The sequence below is a fragment of the Cygnus olor genome, chromosome 5, assembly GCF_009769625.2.
Source record: "Cygnus olor isolate bCygOlo1 chromosome 5, bCygOlo1.pri.v2, whole genome shotgun sequence".
NCBI classification, from domain to species: Eukaryota; Metazoa; Chordata; class Aves; order Anseriformes; family Anatidae; genus Cygnus; species Cygnus olor.
The window spans coordinates 15962101-15978744 of record NC_049173.1 but is presented as its reverse complement, the minus strand read 5'-3'; the positions used below and the strand labels follow the sequence as shown (position 1 = coordinate 15978744).

At 35.1% G+C, this 16644-nt stretch overlaps 1 protein-coding gene across 3 annotated transcripts in view; it reads left to right on the top strand.

Annotated features, from left to right (window-relative positions):
* The window catches only part of PPP4R4 (protein phosphatase 4 regulatory subunit 4), a 74767-nt gene that overhangs the window by 23941 nt on the left and 34182 nt on the right, over positions 1-16644 (top strand). For all 3 annotated transcript variants that reach the window (XM_040559023.1, XM_040559021.1, XM_040559020.1), the window contains exons 3-7: positions 72-174; positions 8562-8709; positions 9989-10062; positions 12121-12227; positions 15614-15721. In XM_040559023.1, the coding sequence (XP_040414957.1) occupies positions 72-174; positions 8562-8709; positions 9989-10062; positions 12121-12227; positions 15614-15721 (540 nt within the window). The remainder of the gene's footprint in view (positions 1-71; positions 175-8561; positions 8710-9988; positions 10063-12120; positions 12228-15613; positions 15722-16644) is intronic.

Genomic DNA, 16644 nt, shown 5'->3' with positions numbered 1-16644 from the left:
CGTTTTTTAGATGACAATTGTGATCTTGTAATCATCTTAGAGAGTAATGTGTTTGTATGTGTTTTTGTAAGTTCTGGCCAGGATATCCAAGGAACCAGTGTGGTGGCAAATCTTCCAGTTCTGATGCGACAGAATCCTGCAGAAACACTTCGTCGTGTTTTACCAAAAATACGAGTAAGTTTGTGTGTGATGAGGTTTGAATGCATCTTTTCCTGCCAGTCCATGTACTTTAAAAGGGTAAAAAAAAAACTTAAATATTTTTTATTGCAGACTTGCTCATTGGAAGAGGTGTGTCCAACAGATCTTTGACATTAATTGACTGAATTTATGTAGTTTTGAAAAATGTTACAACAGGAAAAGAAAGCAGAAGTAATACTGTTTACATATTCTAAAGAGTTACCAATGTTTTGACAGCTTTTTGAGAACTCTTTCTGAGGACCAGCCAGTCGTAATGGTTCGTTTTGACATTCTCAATCTCCTCCCATTCAAACATTTAAGATTTTCATGCAGCAATCCAGAAAACACACTTTGCTTTTAGCTGTCCCAAGATTCATTTACTGCCCTCCAAATTTTTAGTAAGCCACTTCTAGCTGTGATAAATGCATGCTGTCCATGCAATGTTAAAACAGTATTTCTATGCATGTATTTATTTGGATAAAGGATATCTTAAGAAACAAAAATATCTCTGTATTTATACTCCGCCCCAGGTGTGACCCATGGGTTGATGTAGCCTAGAAGAAATGACAAAGTTAATTTAAGGTGTGGTTTTAGGAGCAGCTTCAACTAAATACGACTGCATGACAAAACAGATGTTGATTCCTTTTAGGTATATAAAGTCAAATGCAAAGCCTAATAAGTCTAAAGGTATGTAAGGCTACAGCAGGAATTAAGATTTCAAATACGTTAGCATGCCTGATTTTCAGTGATTTTAAGACGATCAGCAAAGTGGAAAAATATATTATTTTTGGGTATCAAAATATCTGAAAATTTATTTTGATAACAGCAAATTGCTGAGTTTTCTTTCATTTGATCAGGGTATTGTCAAGTCTTCTGTTGGTACCATTAACATTTTTTATGTGATTAAATCAGTGTTTTGATTTAGAACAATCTGTGGCCTAGTCTCACGCAACAGATCACTTTGATTTGAGTCTTTTTCTAATTTATACAAATTATCAGCTAAAAGATCACTGTGTTTGTTAGTAGCTGTTTAGGTGAATGCATATGCTCTGTATGGGAAAGGAGGTAGAAAATCAGAGGATTGCTTGTAGAAATTGTATTTTTAAAGCTCTGAGTTGCCTTCATGTCTTTATGGACAGACTGAGCATCCCCATACATTTTTAGAGAAGCTGTTGACATTTCCAGTAATGCAATTCAGTCATGATTTTACTAGCCATTTTGTAGAAGTTAGGGTTTTTCCCCATGTGAATTTAAAATTATTAACCCTTTTTATACAGTTTGCCAACAGGAATGTAATTTTTTGTTGCAAACAGCCAATGGTTGAGAAGAGTATTTAGATCACTTCAAAAAGATGGAAAGTTTAGCTAGTTACTGACTCAAGTATCAATCTGACAATTTTCAATATGTAGAACTGAAAGCTTGAGTTATATTCTTCCCCTCTTTCTCTGAAGCACTTTAGGGATAAGAAGAAAAACAGTCTTCTGTAGTAGCTGCTGTGAGTTTTCTTGCTGTGTCTGTATCGGATTCTCACTGTTAGATGTAAGAAAGAATATAATTATATTAGTAACAAAGGTGACATGGCTGAGTCACATGCTTACATTACAGTTTTCTGTCTATCGAGGAGATGATTAATAAATTGCAAAGTGGGCCCATGTGATAATGGTATTTGTTTGTTCCAGTAAATTCTCATTTATATTTCGTGGTTTTCTTTGCTGAAATTTTGAAGAAATTAATTGCTTCTTCTATTGACAAGCTGTGTGGATATATATCTCTCAGGTTTTAAAAAATAAATTACTATTATTAAGCCAGCTACCTTATTATATTAATAAAATAATTTTAAAAATACTATGTAAAATAATTTGGTGCATTTCTTATTGCCTGTGGAATTAGTCTTAAGCTGTATCCTCTGTCTCGTAATAGAAATCATAGAAAAAAAATCATAGAATTGTTAAGGTTGGAAAAGACCTCCAAGATCATCTGGTCCAACCATCACCCTACCACCAATGTCACCCACTAACCCATGTCCCGAAGTGCCACGTCCGACCTTTCCTTAAACGCCCTCAGGGATGGAGCCACCACCACTTCCCTGGGCAACCCGTCCCAATGCCTGACTGCTCTTTCTGAGAAGAAATGTCTTCTCATTTCCAACCTAAGCCTCCCCTGGCACAACCTGAGGCCATTCCCTCTAGTCCTATCACTAGTTATCTGCGAGAAGAGGCTGACCCCCAGCTGCCCACACCTTCCTTTCAGGTAGCTGTAGAGAGCAATGAGGTCTCCCCTGAGCCTCCTCTTCTCCAGACCAAACAACCTGAGTTCTCTCAGCTGCTCCTCATAGGACTTGTGTCTCAGGCCCTTCACCAGCTTCGTTGCCCTTCTCTGGACACGCTTCAGGACCTGTGTCCTTCTTGTAGTGAGGGGCCCAAAGCTGAACACAGCACTCAAGGTGTGGCCTCACCAGAGCTGAGTACAGGGGGACAGTCATCTCCCTGGTCTTGCTGGCTACACTATCCCTGATACAAGCTAGGATGCTGTTGGCCTTCATGGACACCTGGGCACACTGTTGGCTCATGTTCAGGCGAACATTGACCAACACCCCTGGATCCTTTTCCTCTGCACAGCTTTTGAGCCACTCTTTCCTCAGCCTGTAGCGCTGCGTGGGGTTGTTGTGGCCAAAGTGCAGGACCTGGCACTTGGCCATGTTGAATCTCATCCCACTGACCTCTGCCCATCGACCCAACCTGTCTAGGTCCCTCTGCAGGGCCTTCCTACCCTCTGGCAGATCAACACTTCCCCCCAACTTGGTGTCATCTGCAAACTTACTGAGGGTGCCCTCAACTCCCTCATCCAAATCATCAATAAAGGTATTAAAGAGGAGAGGCTGTTGGGAGACAGTTCAGTGTTTGTGAGAAATAAATGTAATGATATTTTGCTCTTTTGTTAGGAATTGATAGAATGAGAGGTGATGAACAAATATGTATGTAGCCCTCAATATGATTATATAGCAAATACTTTTCTGTAGGATACTTAAATGGAAGCCGTACCACATACTTTTCAGCAGGAGGGTCTTAGCTTCTGCATGGTAGATGTACTCAGTAATATTCCATGCACCAATATATACTGGGGGCTACCCAGCTGGAAAGTCGCTTTGCAGAAAAGGACCTGGTGGTCCTGATGGATACCATGTTGAACATGAGCCAGCAATGTGCCCCTGCTGCAAAAAAAAGGCTAGTGATATACTGGGCTGCATTAGGCAGGATATTGCCAGCAGGTTGTAGGAGGTGATTCTGTGAATATCAGAGATCACCTTTCAACTTTGTAGTATCTCCTGAGAATTCTGTGACTCCAGGAGACTTCTAATTCTTAAGAGGATCTGTTCCAACTTTGATGTGATTGCTTAAATTCAGCAAATGGCCAAGAAGTAGCTGTCCTCAGAACTGAGGACTGACAGATTGTTTAAAAACATTGAGTACTTCTATTTGACATGTTCTGTGCTATAAAATGTAGGCCAACAGACACTATTTTAAAAAATATTTATATATATAATGCTTTGAGAAAAAGAGTGACTTGAAGTTGCAAAGTAATTGAAAGCCTTTTAACTTACACCAAGTTTCTGCAGTTACTACCACATGTTATTCTGACATACCATAATGCATTCTTTCTTAAACCAACCTACTGGCTTCAAGAAAATCTTTTTTAAAATTTTCTATTTAAAATACTGAATCAATTCTTGTCACTGGTCTTTCTACTTTGAGAGCAGAGTATTTCCGAAATGAGGGAGTAACAAGAAACAGAAGAAACTGTGGTGATTTTTTTTTTAACTTAATATGTCAGGTGTTACAGAGTTGATGTGTTTCCATCAAGGCCATTTTCAGGCTATGTTTCTTAAGTATTAGTGAACTCTGATGTTTTTATATATTAATATAAGGGAAAAAAATATTTTTTGTTACAATTTAAGAGTCGAGATAAGCTGTTGGAAACGAAAATTCTGCTTTGATTCTGCAACAAAATAATTATGTATGAACAGGAAATAACTGGAGAAATGGTAGAATTTGCCTCTCTCTCTTTAATAAAATGTCTAACATAGGAATACAGTTTTTCATTCTAGTCTTATTTTTTATACAGGAATGGAGAAAAATTTTAAAAGGATGATCATTAGCATGATTGAGGCCTGGGGCCTGGAAAATATCTGGGTGTACACTGGGAGTTAGAGATTAGTTTATTCAGATCAGGAGGCACTTAATTACTTTGTAAAAATATCTTCCTGCATAATAATAAAAGCCATTTAACTGGAAACAGTATATGAAGAAACAAGTTAGGAACTGAAGACAGAAAAATTAGAATGAAGCAGACATTATTAATAATAAATATGATCAATCTTTAACAGACTAACTGAGAAAAGTGGTGGATTTTTCATCTTGCAGTGTCTTTTAAATCCAAACTGAATGCCTTTCTAGATGGTAAATTAAATGAAATTTAAGTTAATGGGCTCGAGGCAGAGGTGAAAGAGTGAAATATAGTGGCTTCTGGTTTATAGACAGCCAGTCTAAATCCAAGTGTACCTTTTAGCTTTAAACCTTATAAATTAGAACTTTCATATGTATATGTGATAAATCTATTTCTGCGGATATACTCTTACAAAGCTGGTTCTTCAATGTTGTTTTGTTATCTAATATTTATTATTGGTAACAGAACAGTTGTATGCACGTTTATTGTATTTTTAACATGTACTTCAGTGTCTTTGACTGCAAAATAGTATTTGGCATCCCTAGTCACTTGATTTTTTTGTTTTTTCTTATCCTAGTTTTTATTGGAGAAATAGTCCTGACCATTAAATGGAAACTGTATAGTTTACAAAGGCATAGCCAACTACTCGACTGCAGTTACATTCCTGCAAATGTAGTCTGGCATTGCAAGGATCTAAGTTGACTTAAATTGCTGCAATTGGTTTCACAACTGTAGATTGGGAAAAATAATTTGTAAATTCAAATTTGCATGTGAAAAATGAGTTACAATGTAGTTTCAGGGTTGTATTTATCTGAAAGTATTGTCACCATGTGATTGGATAGGAAAACCAATGTACTTCTTCAGTGTATTTGCAGAAACACAAAAGCAAAAATACTGTTTTTATTAGAGCTGAGAATAAAACAGATTCAGGCAGAAATAAATGCAACAAATTTTCTGGCTGTCTGGATTACAAATTTCAATTTAATTTGTGGGAAATTTATTAACCTGGTTACTTTTGTAAATAAATAAATAAAATAACATATATATGCAAATTGCTTATCTTTTTTCAACAAGCAATTAAAATGATACCAAAGACTCTGTGTATATTTAACATAATTGTTTTAGGTCTGAGATATGCAGAATAAAATAAGAATATATATGCAGAAGATAATATGAGATATGCAGAATAAAATAATAAAATAACACTGAATTAAACATAAGAAGATCTAATGATTAAATTGAGTATCGGTATTTTGGTTATGGCAATAAAACAAATATATCTCATTTAGATGCTAAAAAAGGAATGAGATTATGAAATATCTTTTAAATTGTATGGTTAAAATGAAGTGGCATCCTTGTATCGGTTCTTTTGCATAGAGGTCCCCACTCTGGGTTTCTACATGCACCTCCTCATGAATCTTGGAATTCATTGGTTTAGCAATGAATCTTGGAAGTCACATGCAGGTTTATCATTTTCTGTTCATGGCTGCTGCCACCAGAAGCAGCGGAGGGAGATTTCAAATGTCTATCTGATTTTAGGTGTCTGTCCGATTTTAGGTGTCTATCTGATTTTTCCAAATTCTGTAACTGCATAAAACTGTGGCTACTCTTGTTGAAGTATATAAATCAAGCCTTATCCAAAGCTGTGTGATTAGTTCCAGACTTGTTTTCACTGTTACTGATTTTCCTGATATATCAGTCTCCCCTTGAAAGCTTTTCTTTTTTCCTCATTGATTTTATAGTTTAGGAAGATCTGGGGTGATTTTCACCCTGCCTTATACCTATTTTGAGGTCCATTCTCATTGTATCTTCTTTAATTCTCCTTTTTTGATGTGTATTTTGAGTCCTAAATGAAAACTTCTGTCATGTCACCACGGTTACTAAAATGACAGACTATGTTTCTACTTACAGCTTTCTTTCAAGAGGATTCTGTTGCTGCAGGACATAAAACACATTAAACTAGTTAATTTTCTGTTTTCTGATTAAGGGAATAAGTCATGCTTTCTAAATTTTCCAAGTTTTGAAGCCTGAATTTAACTTCTAGACTTCAGGAAAATTCAAGAATATGTCAGTACCCTTAAATTCCTTTAAATGTGCTTGTCTGAATAGGAGAGACAGAAAAACCTTTTTTTATTCCAGAGTGGGAACCTTTGGAAATTCCATATGTGGAAAAATACACTACTTTCTAAATATATACATTTATATTAAGTATATTTAAATCATCCAGCTTGAGTTCAGTCCGGCTGAAATAAGAAGGGGAGACCCATACATCTTTGTAGGTGGATCTGTACAGTTCTGACTGCAAACATCAATGCAGGCAGATACGTAAGCAGTCTAGAAATTTACAATTTAATGTCTCCTGAGGTCTATGAGGAGACACATCCAAAGAATGTTTTCTTACGCATGATTATCCAGAGTTGTGCGGATCTGTGGAGGAGACTATTTGGAAACTTGATTTGATAGTAAGTAAGCCTGTTTGCATTGCATACAAAGCAAGTATGTCCATAACTGGAGTGCAGCTCCATTATGGTCTGATCTGTGAAGTCTCAGCATCCACAGTGTGAGTGATAGTTCTTTTGGTTATTTTGGGGGTGTAAACCAAGTGTAAACCAAAATCCCAGAACAGTATGCACTGGTATTCTGATCCCAGCAACATTTTTTATTACAAAATTCATTGGTAGTCTTATTCTTGGCTATGGCTTTAGTAATAGCAGGAGAGGAGCAAGGACAGGCAGTCTGTGGAGATAAGAGGGTGGTTTCCATGGCTATTGAATGCAAACATTTTATCACACTTCGGTAAGCTGCACAATGCTGTTTCTTTTTGTCATTTTTTGTGGTGGGAATGCTGTTACAAATATTCAGAAATATATATATATATAAAAATAATATATAATAAATAATATAATAATTATATATATTATATATTATATAATAAATACTATATAATAAATAAATATATATTAAAAATAAAGAGTTATTGAGATATAAATAAGGATTTTCTCGGAAATCAGATAAACTAAAAATTAGGCTTTGCTGCACATTTGCGCACACAAACTGGTTGGCATTTCTGTAATGAAAACTTCGTTGTTCTACTCTGAAGTAAGCAAAGTCTAAATCATTTCTCAGGTGTTCTCTGTAAACTGTAAACTCAGCATAATTCTATATAATGCTTAGGTGTATAACGGACATTTTCTTATTTGGTTTACATCTGTTTTTCTTTACATAAGAATCAGTTTATCGTTTGATTTTTAATATGTGATGTGAGAAAGCACTTTATTTCAAGCACATTAAAAAAAGCAGAAACGAAATATATAGAGTGCTGAATAGGAAATACAGGCTTTTAAGCTGATACAGAGTTTGGAATCACTTGTAAAATGATTGTAATGTTTTAGTAGAATGATACATTTAGAGAAGTAAACTGATGAAATTTTCATGTAGCTGATAGATGTGTACATACTTAAAATGAATACTATGTCCTAGATTGCATTCTGCAAGCTTTTTGGGATGTGAACAAATCTGAAATTTAAAGTTGCTTTTTGCTTCATTCCAAAAATTCAGTAATATTTCATTTCCATATTCTGTATGTTTATTTTTTGAAGTGATGCTTTTAAAGACAACCTAATAGTTATATTTCTTATGTGTTAAAACCAAGTGCTAGTAAATGCCAAGTTACCTGAGTAAATACTGTGGTACATCTTGCTCTGTTTTTAAGATAATCTCTATATTTACATTTTCATTTGTGTTTCATGTGAGCTGGCAAGAAAGGAAATTCAAATTACCTTCCATTATTTTAGTATTGCTCACTGGATGAATGAAATATATATATTTTTTAATTCATATGCACAAAGAGAAGCAGAAGTGCAATTGTTATCTGGCCTGTTTTCTGCATCTCATTTTGTAAAGTAGAAACATCCACACTAATGAAATTGAAAGTCAGAGAAAATATAATTAACTTTATTTTTCTTTAAAAGTTCATTTTATAGTATCAGAGATCTGAATATCCCCAATTAATCACTGTTAAGGGAAAATAATTTTACAACCAATTTTGTAGTTTACCCAGGTCCTTGCATACTCATTCTTAAAACTGAATAAAAATTTGAATGTTCTTTCAGTACAATTCTGCCTCATGTTCTAAACCGATATAATTTCTGATTATACAGGAGGTGCTGCATGTTGCAGGAGTGGAAATGCAGTTAACTGCTGCTGTTTCGTTTTTGACTGTTCTGCAAGATGAGTCGGTGTCCATTCATACGTACTCCCACTCCTTCCTACACATCATTCTCCAGAACCTGGAACACAGAGATGCAGGTCAGGGCTGTACAGCTACACTGATGACTGAGTATTTCTGTTAATTTTGTTTCCTTAGTGACAGTACAGTACTGTGTAAAGCAGTTAAGTGACTTTATATCTAGACTTGTACGAAATAAAAGGTTTTTGCATGCTGACCATGTACATACTGATTTTTAAAAGTAGTTCTTTATACTGATTGAAACAATCAAAAGCACTTACTCTGAAAGACTAAATCTAAAAGTTGTTACTGAGTCCACGCTTCTGTTGAAGTATCAGAATTCTGTGGCTGAGAAAATGAAGGGAGAAGAGTTGATATTTCTTCTTTAATGGTTAGTTTTTCTTAACTTCTGTTACACTATTTTTAGGATACAAAGGAAAAACAAAAAGGCCTCTTTTAACACTAGAAAATTCAGTGGGGACAAGAAAAGGTTAAGCTCTTAAATGAGAAAAATTGTCTTTTCAAAACAGAGTAATTATTTTCCTGTAGAAGAATTAATAAGGCAAAAGTAATGGGGACAGAATTTGGTTCTCATCTATCCTGCGTCTTAATCACAGAATCATAATGGTTTGGGTTGGAAGGGACCTTAAAGATTGTCCAGTTCCAACCCCTGTGCCATAGGCAGGGACGCCTCCCACCAGCCCAGGTTGCCCAATGCTCCATCCAGCCTGGCCTTGAACACTTCTAGGGATGGGGCATCCACAGCTTCTCTGGACAGCTTGTTCCAGTGCCTCACCACCGAGTGAAGAATTGCCTCCTAACATCTAATCTAAATTTACCCTCTTTCAGATTAAAACCATTACAGCTTGCCGTATCACTACAAGCTCTCGTAAAAAGTCCCTCTTCAGCTTCCTTATAAGCCCCCTTTAGGTACTGGTAGGCCACTGTAAGGTTTCCCTGGAGCCTTCTCTTTTCCCCAGGACTGAACAACCCCAACTCCCTCAGTCTGTCCTCATAGGAGAGGGGCTCCATCCCTCTGATTGTCCTCATGTCCCTCCTCAAGACCCACCCCAACAGGTCCACGTTGTGGACCCCAGAGCTGAGTACAGTGCTCCAGGTGGGATCTCAAGAGAGCAGAGTAGGGGGGGAGAATCACCTCCCTTGACCTGCTAGTCACACTTCTTTTGATGCAGCCCAGTTTTAATGAGTGTCTGAAATTTTGAATATTAATTTAATGTCTTTTAATTATATATCTCCTTGAAGAGGTGAATAGAAAAAGAGAGAAGTAATTTTGTAAAACTGATGGGTGTTTTGTTATTATATGTACAACATAACATATAACCCACTTCTTTCTGACAGGTGTCAGCAATGCATGGCTAGAAACCCTTCTTGCTGTAATAGAAGCTTTACCCAAAGAGACTATCAGACACGAGGTAATAATATTCTCCCCACTTACGCTAGCAACAAATAAAAGATTTCCTGCCAGGCTCATTTCACATCAGTACGATTTGTTGCAGTTCTATGCCTGTGAAAGCAGTAATGTTTATGGAACATACTGTAAGAGGGGAATGTGCTAAAGCGAGACAGGAAGGTCACCGTAGAAAGCTTTAGTATTCTTCAGCAAATGAATCCTCTATGTTTTCTAACACTTCCCTTACACTTAGTAACATGTTTTCATGTATCCAGTTTTGGATTACAGGATAGTATCTCATTCTTCATAGTGGACAAAAATTTTGTATTTCTGCTGAGTAGGAATGAATGCTAGAGATGCATTTCATTGTGTGCTTCAGTTGTTCTTGATGTACCAAAAACCTAATGCCCTGCAAGCACTTAATTTTTTACCATGTAGCTGTAGGAAGAGCAAGGAACTAGAAAATAATGTCTCCCTTTTTCTCAGCTAGTTTGTTTGGTTTTATTTTGAGAATTCATATTTTACTGTTAAGTTTAAAAGCTTTGAGACAATGATATTTTGATGTCTAATATAGAGATGCAAATATATAAACATTTCTGTAGTTTAAAAATACCGATTAAAATCAGTGGGTAATTTAAATACAGCACTATTTAAAAAATAAACTTCTAAAAGGTGAAAATAAACTACAGTCAGCTCCAAAATCTAAGTGTAATGTAATTTTACAGATGCCATTTAAACAGAATGTAGTTTTTACTCTGATCTTTCACTAGAACATAGTAACACATTTGTATGCTTCCACAAAAATGTTTTGAGGAGATCACAGTTGATAGAGTGTTGATTCAGCAACTATACAGATACCGACTGAAACCAGCCTTTTATGTTACTTGAAGGATCTTTATGTCAGAAAATTAGGAATATTCTAGTAGTTAATTTTTTAGTAAATAAGTAAAAATCATAGTACAATCTTAGATTCCAAGGTTGTAAGGAAATGTGTGCTGGGCCAGACTAAAGGTCAGCCTAACCCAGTATCCTCTCTCTGGCAATGGCCACTTCATGGGAGAGACTGTCTAGATCAGTAAGTGGAGTTACTAGACGTGGTGTGTTTGCTGTCATAGTTCAAAGACCAAGTAAGTAATATACAGTTTTATAGATAACTGATGAAATGTTTGTTTATGAAGTATTATAGTTAGAAGCATACCTTTTGTACTAATTCTAGTCTAGGTGAACTACTTGTCCTTACAATGGAAAGATGCTCTCACCTCAAAATTTTGGTTAGTAAGAGGAGAGAAATGCTCTTAGAATACCGTTAGGATAATATACAGGGCAGGAAAGTCTTTTTTGAGAGAGAAGTGAAGTTCTTCCTGAGTGAAAAACTGTAGCAGACTTCAGGAGAAACCTCTTTGTAATGTATTCCCTGGCCTGGCACCTGGATTTCTTTTATTATTTCTGGGCAAAAAACAGTGTATCTAAATGTGGAGTTCTGCTGGCCTTTCTCAGTTTGTTTCTGGCACCATAGAGGTGATCCAACAAATGACAGCACAGCTAAGATGCTGGTTTTCTGCATCTATATGGAAATGAATTTTTTTCCCTACAGATCCCCAAATTATGTTTAAATGAGAGGGATTGTTGCTTCAAAACTTCACATTAAAAGTGGTGTTTCCTGGGAAAACTCACGAGAAAGAACTTCTCTCTCTCTCTCTCTTTTTTTTTTTTTTTTTTACAAGAACATATTTAAAAACTTTTGTCAAAATTACCAGCTAATAGCTATAAATATTCATATACAACTTAGTCTCAAAATAAAGACACAAGTAGACAGATGTAAAACTGGCTGTGATGTGAATCACAAACTGCTATTTGGGCCAAGATATTGGTTCAATACACTATAATTAGCACTGAATATTAAATGCAGGTTTCCAATAGACTATTAATGTACGTATGCATTACTATTTTTAGTACTGTTTAATTCCATGAACGGGTTAGATGACATTTGGGTTATATGTTTTCCTGGATTTTTTTTTTTTTTTTAAGAAGGGGAATACATTATTTACTGCTGACATTTCTTCTCTTTTCCTTCATATAGATACTGAATCCACTTGTTTCCAAGGCACAGATTTCTCAAACACTTCAGTCCCGCTTGGTTAGTTGTAAAATCATGGGAAAATTAGCTTACAAATTTGAAGCTCATATGTAAGTAGACTGTCCATATATTTTCTTTTCCATATCAGTATTTCTTTTTCAGAGACAAAAGTTAGCACAGGAAGAGTAGACTTCATTGCAAAACTTAAATGCTTTCCTCTTATAGACCCCTTTATCAGAGTAGCAAATAATAATAAAATATGTTTGCTGTGTAACTAGCATATTCACACTTGCTGATGTACATCATGTTATAACTTCAGATTGTATGGTCTTCCACAGATTCAAATGGATGCCATTTAAACATCATTCTTGCATATTGTTTGTCTTTCTAGGAATGGATGTCTCTGCAACATAGAGAGACAAAACACAACTTCATCACCTTAGATTTTCTTGTCATAAATACAAACCCTTAAGAACTCTTGTTCCTAATTTTTTATCTAACCAAGTTTCACATGTAGACACTTTTTATTTTTTTTTCTACGTATAGCTATGTGGAGATGCATTAGAAGCTATTGTTGTTCCCTGATATTATCCAGCTATTAGATGCAGTGTCTGTGGGTTTGGACTGGTTCACAACAGGAAAAGTAAATCTGAATACCTTATTTGCCCAAAACAGTTGGTACAGTGCATTCTTTGGAGTTTATCCAGTCTTATGATAGTAGCACCTTTTCACCTAAAGCGTTTCCAGTCCAGGCAATTGGACATTTGTGGTCATATTTTATTTTTTTTTGCTGTTACCAAAGAAATCCACTGAGGGTTACTAAATTCACAGCAGCCATGTCTAGCTCAGGAAGTTCACTCTGATAGTGACTTTTATCCACCACAAAATGCAAAAATTCAGCATAACAGAAAACATGAACAACAGGACTGTATGACAAGATGTTTAGGAATAAATTTATTTAAAATATGATTTTTTTTCTTCAATAAAAAAGAACTAGAAGCAACTAAAATGAAGCTATCTATACCTTCATTTGCTATGTCGATTACACATATCAGACATGAAAAAGTTGATGAGCATGGTAAAGTAAATTTTTTTGAGAATGTTATCAAAGACTTCAAAACTTTTTTCTACAAAATTTGTAGGACTCTAGCAGAATAACAATTTCTCTTATTTATTTGATGTTACTTTCTTGTGAAAATAAAGCGGCTTTCCAGATTACAAGCAATCTTATGAGAAGTTAAAATAATGTTAGCCATAATGAGTTCAAATAATGCTATTTTTTGGGTATGATTCCATGCTGTTAGGAATATGAAACCCCTCATTTCAGTGAATGTAGTAGCACCATTTCTGTATAGAAGCTACATGTTAAGAAACTGGTTGAAAATTTTCTGGGACGTGTTGATCCTGTGGTAGAGTTCTCTGGGTGCAGTTTAGAGAGCTGAAAAGAGACCTTGATCCACGGGTTTAGAATGTGACAGGCCAAGTAAGATACAAAACACCCTATCATTCCCCTTACAGGACGGATTTTGGTATTGGCTAAGGAGATGTGTTTGGCCTCAGGAGAAGTCAATATATAAACATATCTTCATATTATTCTTCAGAATGGCACTGTTTTTCCTCATAAAATACGCACTATAATTAAAAACCTTTCTTTCATGTTTCATATTTCACATGACTTCCAGGTTATGCTATAGATTTTGGACGAAGTCACAACTGTGGAATAGAGCATTACTTTGTCTACCCTCTGTTCCAACAGCTAGCTAAAACCAAGTCTTTTTCTGGAAGTACTCCCTACTTTAGAGGAATCTGAAGTGCCAAGCTCCCAAGACTATGTATAATCTTTGAAACTTCTAGACAAATTTTGTTACAAGAAGTAAATTAATTTTCACTGTGATAAATGGAGGCTGTGCAAAGTGACTTAAAAATCTGCTTGGCTGTCTTCATATTCTTTCTTTTGAATTTTAAAACAATGTAAAGATTTGGATAGAGACACTTTATGAATACTCAAGACAGCATCTTGGGCAATGAAAGGAAACACAAAGGCTGAATCTGCCAAGTTGTAGTATGTGTTTTTACTTAAAGAGAATTCAAAATAGTTGTTTTGTATCTGCCATTGATTTAATGTGAATACTCGCATCTACTTGCTTAAAGGCATTGCAGTGCTGGAGCTTTTGATCTTAAATTCGTGTTCTACATTCTTCTTAAATATCTCTTTGGTTATGCATGCATATCAAAGCTGAGGTATTAGAGACTGCCAAGTGGGCTGTCTCTCCTAATGCATTCTATTGTTTTTATTTCAGTAGGCCCCAAAGCTTTGATGAGTGATATCTCATTGTATTAAATGCCACACAAATACACAAGATGGCAAAAATACATAGGCTAATTTTCACCCCACAGCATTACTAGTCACTACCTCAGTCATTGTGTTTTCTTTTTTTTCCTATGTGTGGATGTTTTTTGGTCTGTTGAATTCTGTAACATGTAGACAGTAGTATTCCAACCTCTTGACAGAAGGCCAAAGAGTGCGTTAGTTGAAATCCTTCGTTCATCTCACCCTCAAGGCTGAAAGATGTGGAAGAGATTACTGCCTTCACCTAGCTGTAGTGAAGCTTAAATTAAACTTTTCTATGTATTTTATAATCCTACAATAGCCTAATGGCTTCTGAGATTATGGTAGTATATGGATCAGAGTTTCAGTTCACAATTAGATAAATGTTCAATAGGTTCTGCAATTTGGACTGTTTAATGTGAAAATAGAGAAGAAAAAAAAAAAAGACACTGTTTTTCACCATGGGAGCTAAGATTCTACTTGGCATATGTACCAGGCTGGACTTCAGGTCCTATGAAATCTTCACAAGCTGTAAGAATTAGGTTTATCTTCAGGAAAATGCTGACTAAGTTTTGTGGCAAAGTTTCAAAAGGTGACAGAAGACTGACCTACAGCAGTGTGTAAGTGCTGATTTGGAGATCAATCAAGTGCTGATTTGGAGCATCTTTGGTATACACAAGAAAAGATTAATCCACATCTGAATCAGTAGACCTGTCTTATTCCCTGATGATTTCTGACTCAAAAAAAAAAAAAAAACAAAAAACTTTTATTAGGATTCCTGTCTTTTCTGTTTTCAAAGTAAAGACAAGATTAATTGGGATTTGCACTTCCATTTATATTGTATTCTTACAGTGCTTGTTCAAAAATTGTACTGAAAATAGTTATGAAATGCGGACAGCATCTCTAAGCCTACCTGCTATTTTGTTAGTTTAAAAAACATAATAGATGAAATATGAGGAAATAATAATGACTATAAATAATCCTTTTTCTTTTTCTTAATAACGTATAGTTTGTAATTTCAAGTTTTCAGAAAAGTCATTTGCCACGTTTGATAAATTAGTTAAAAAATTGATCTTACAAGTCATATAGGGTTATAATTTGAGTACTATAAAGTGGATTTTATATATTATTGTTCTATATATTAATAAAAAATGTTCATGTTTTTAGTGTTAAAAGAGAGATTCTTCCATTGGTAAAATCACTGTGCCAGGATGTAGAGTATGAAGTAAGAACTTGCATGTGTCGGCAGCTGGAGCATATAGCTCAAGGAATAGGGTGAGTATAATTTGCATAACTGCTTTTAAATGCAAAATCTTCCTATGAAATGTTTAATAGTAACCTAAAAAGAGATTTTTTTTTAACCCTTTTAAGATTTCTAACTTAATTTTTGCATACTTAATAATGAATTTGGAGTGTGCGGGTTTGTTCTTAGGAGTTACAGTTGGCTGTTTTCCATTTTCAGATTTTTACTTCTTTATGATAGTAGAATTGCTGAACCATAAAAACATATTTTTTTTTGTAAATAATGAGTTTATCAATAGCTTCTTGAGATCATTTCAATTTTATGTTGATGACACTAGGTATATTTAAAAATATGAGAACTATGGCAAGTATTGTTTCTAATTATTATTATGCCATTTTTTGCAAAAGAATGTGTGTTTTGCAAGCAAATTTCAGTTCATTGTCAACTCTGACTCTAATTCTGAAGACCTTCATAATGCACATATAGTAATAGAAACAGTTCATGAAGATTTATTTTAACATAGCACAGACCATATTAACCACACATTCAGGGGTAGGCCCTAAGTGAACAGCTATTTTAAAATTCTTGGTCTGTCCACCTGTTCCTGTGCCAGGAAATAAAAACAAATAAATAAATAAATAAAGCAGTACCTTGTCTTACAGACTTGAAGAAATAATCAAGTGATATTCCCTGTGCTGTTACCCAGGTGGATAGGTTAAATCTTAATAGTCCCTCTGGCCTTTAAAATTGTGAATTTATGAGCAGATTCAGGGATGAGGCTGAAACATAATTTGAAAGATACTGTAAAAATGCACTTCAGTTTGTTAGTACTGATGTTTGTGGAAGTTATGCCTGTGCCTGTGGTAGATTTTTTTTTAATGAAGAGTTATGTTGTTATTTAGATTCCGAGTTTTTAAAACAAACTAAAAGACCCAGAAATTCCTGCAAACAATGT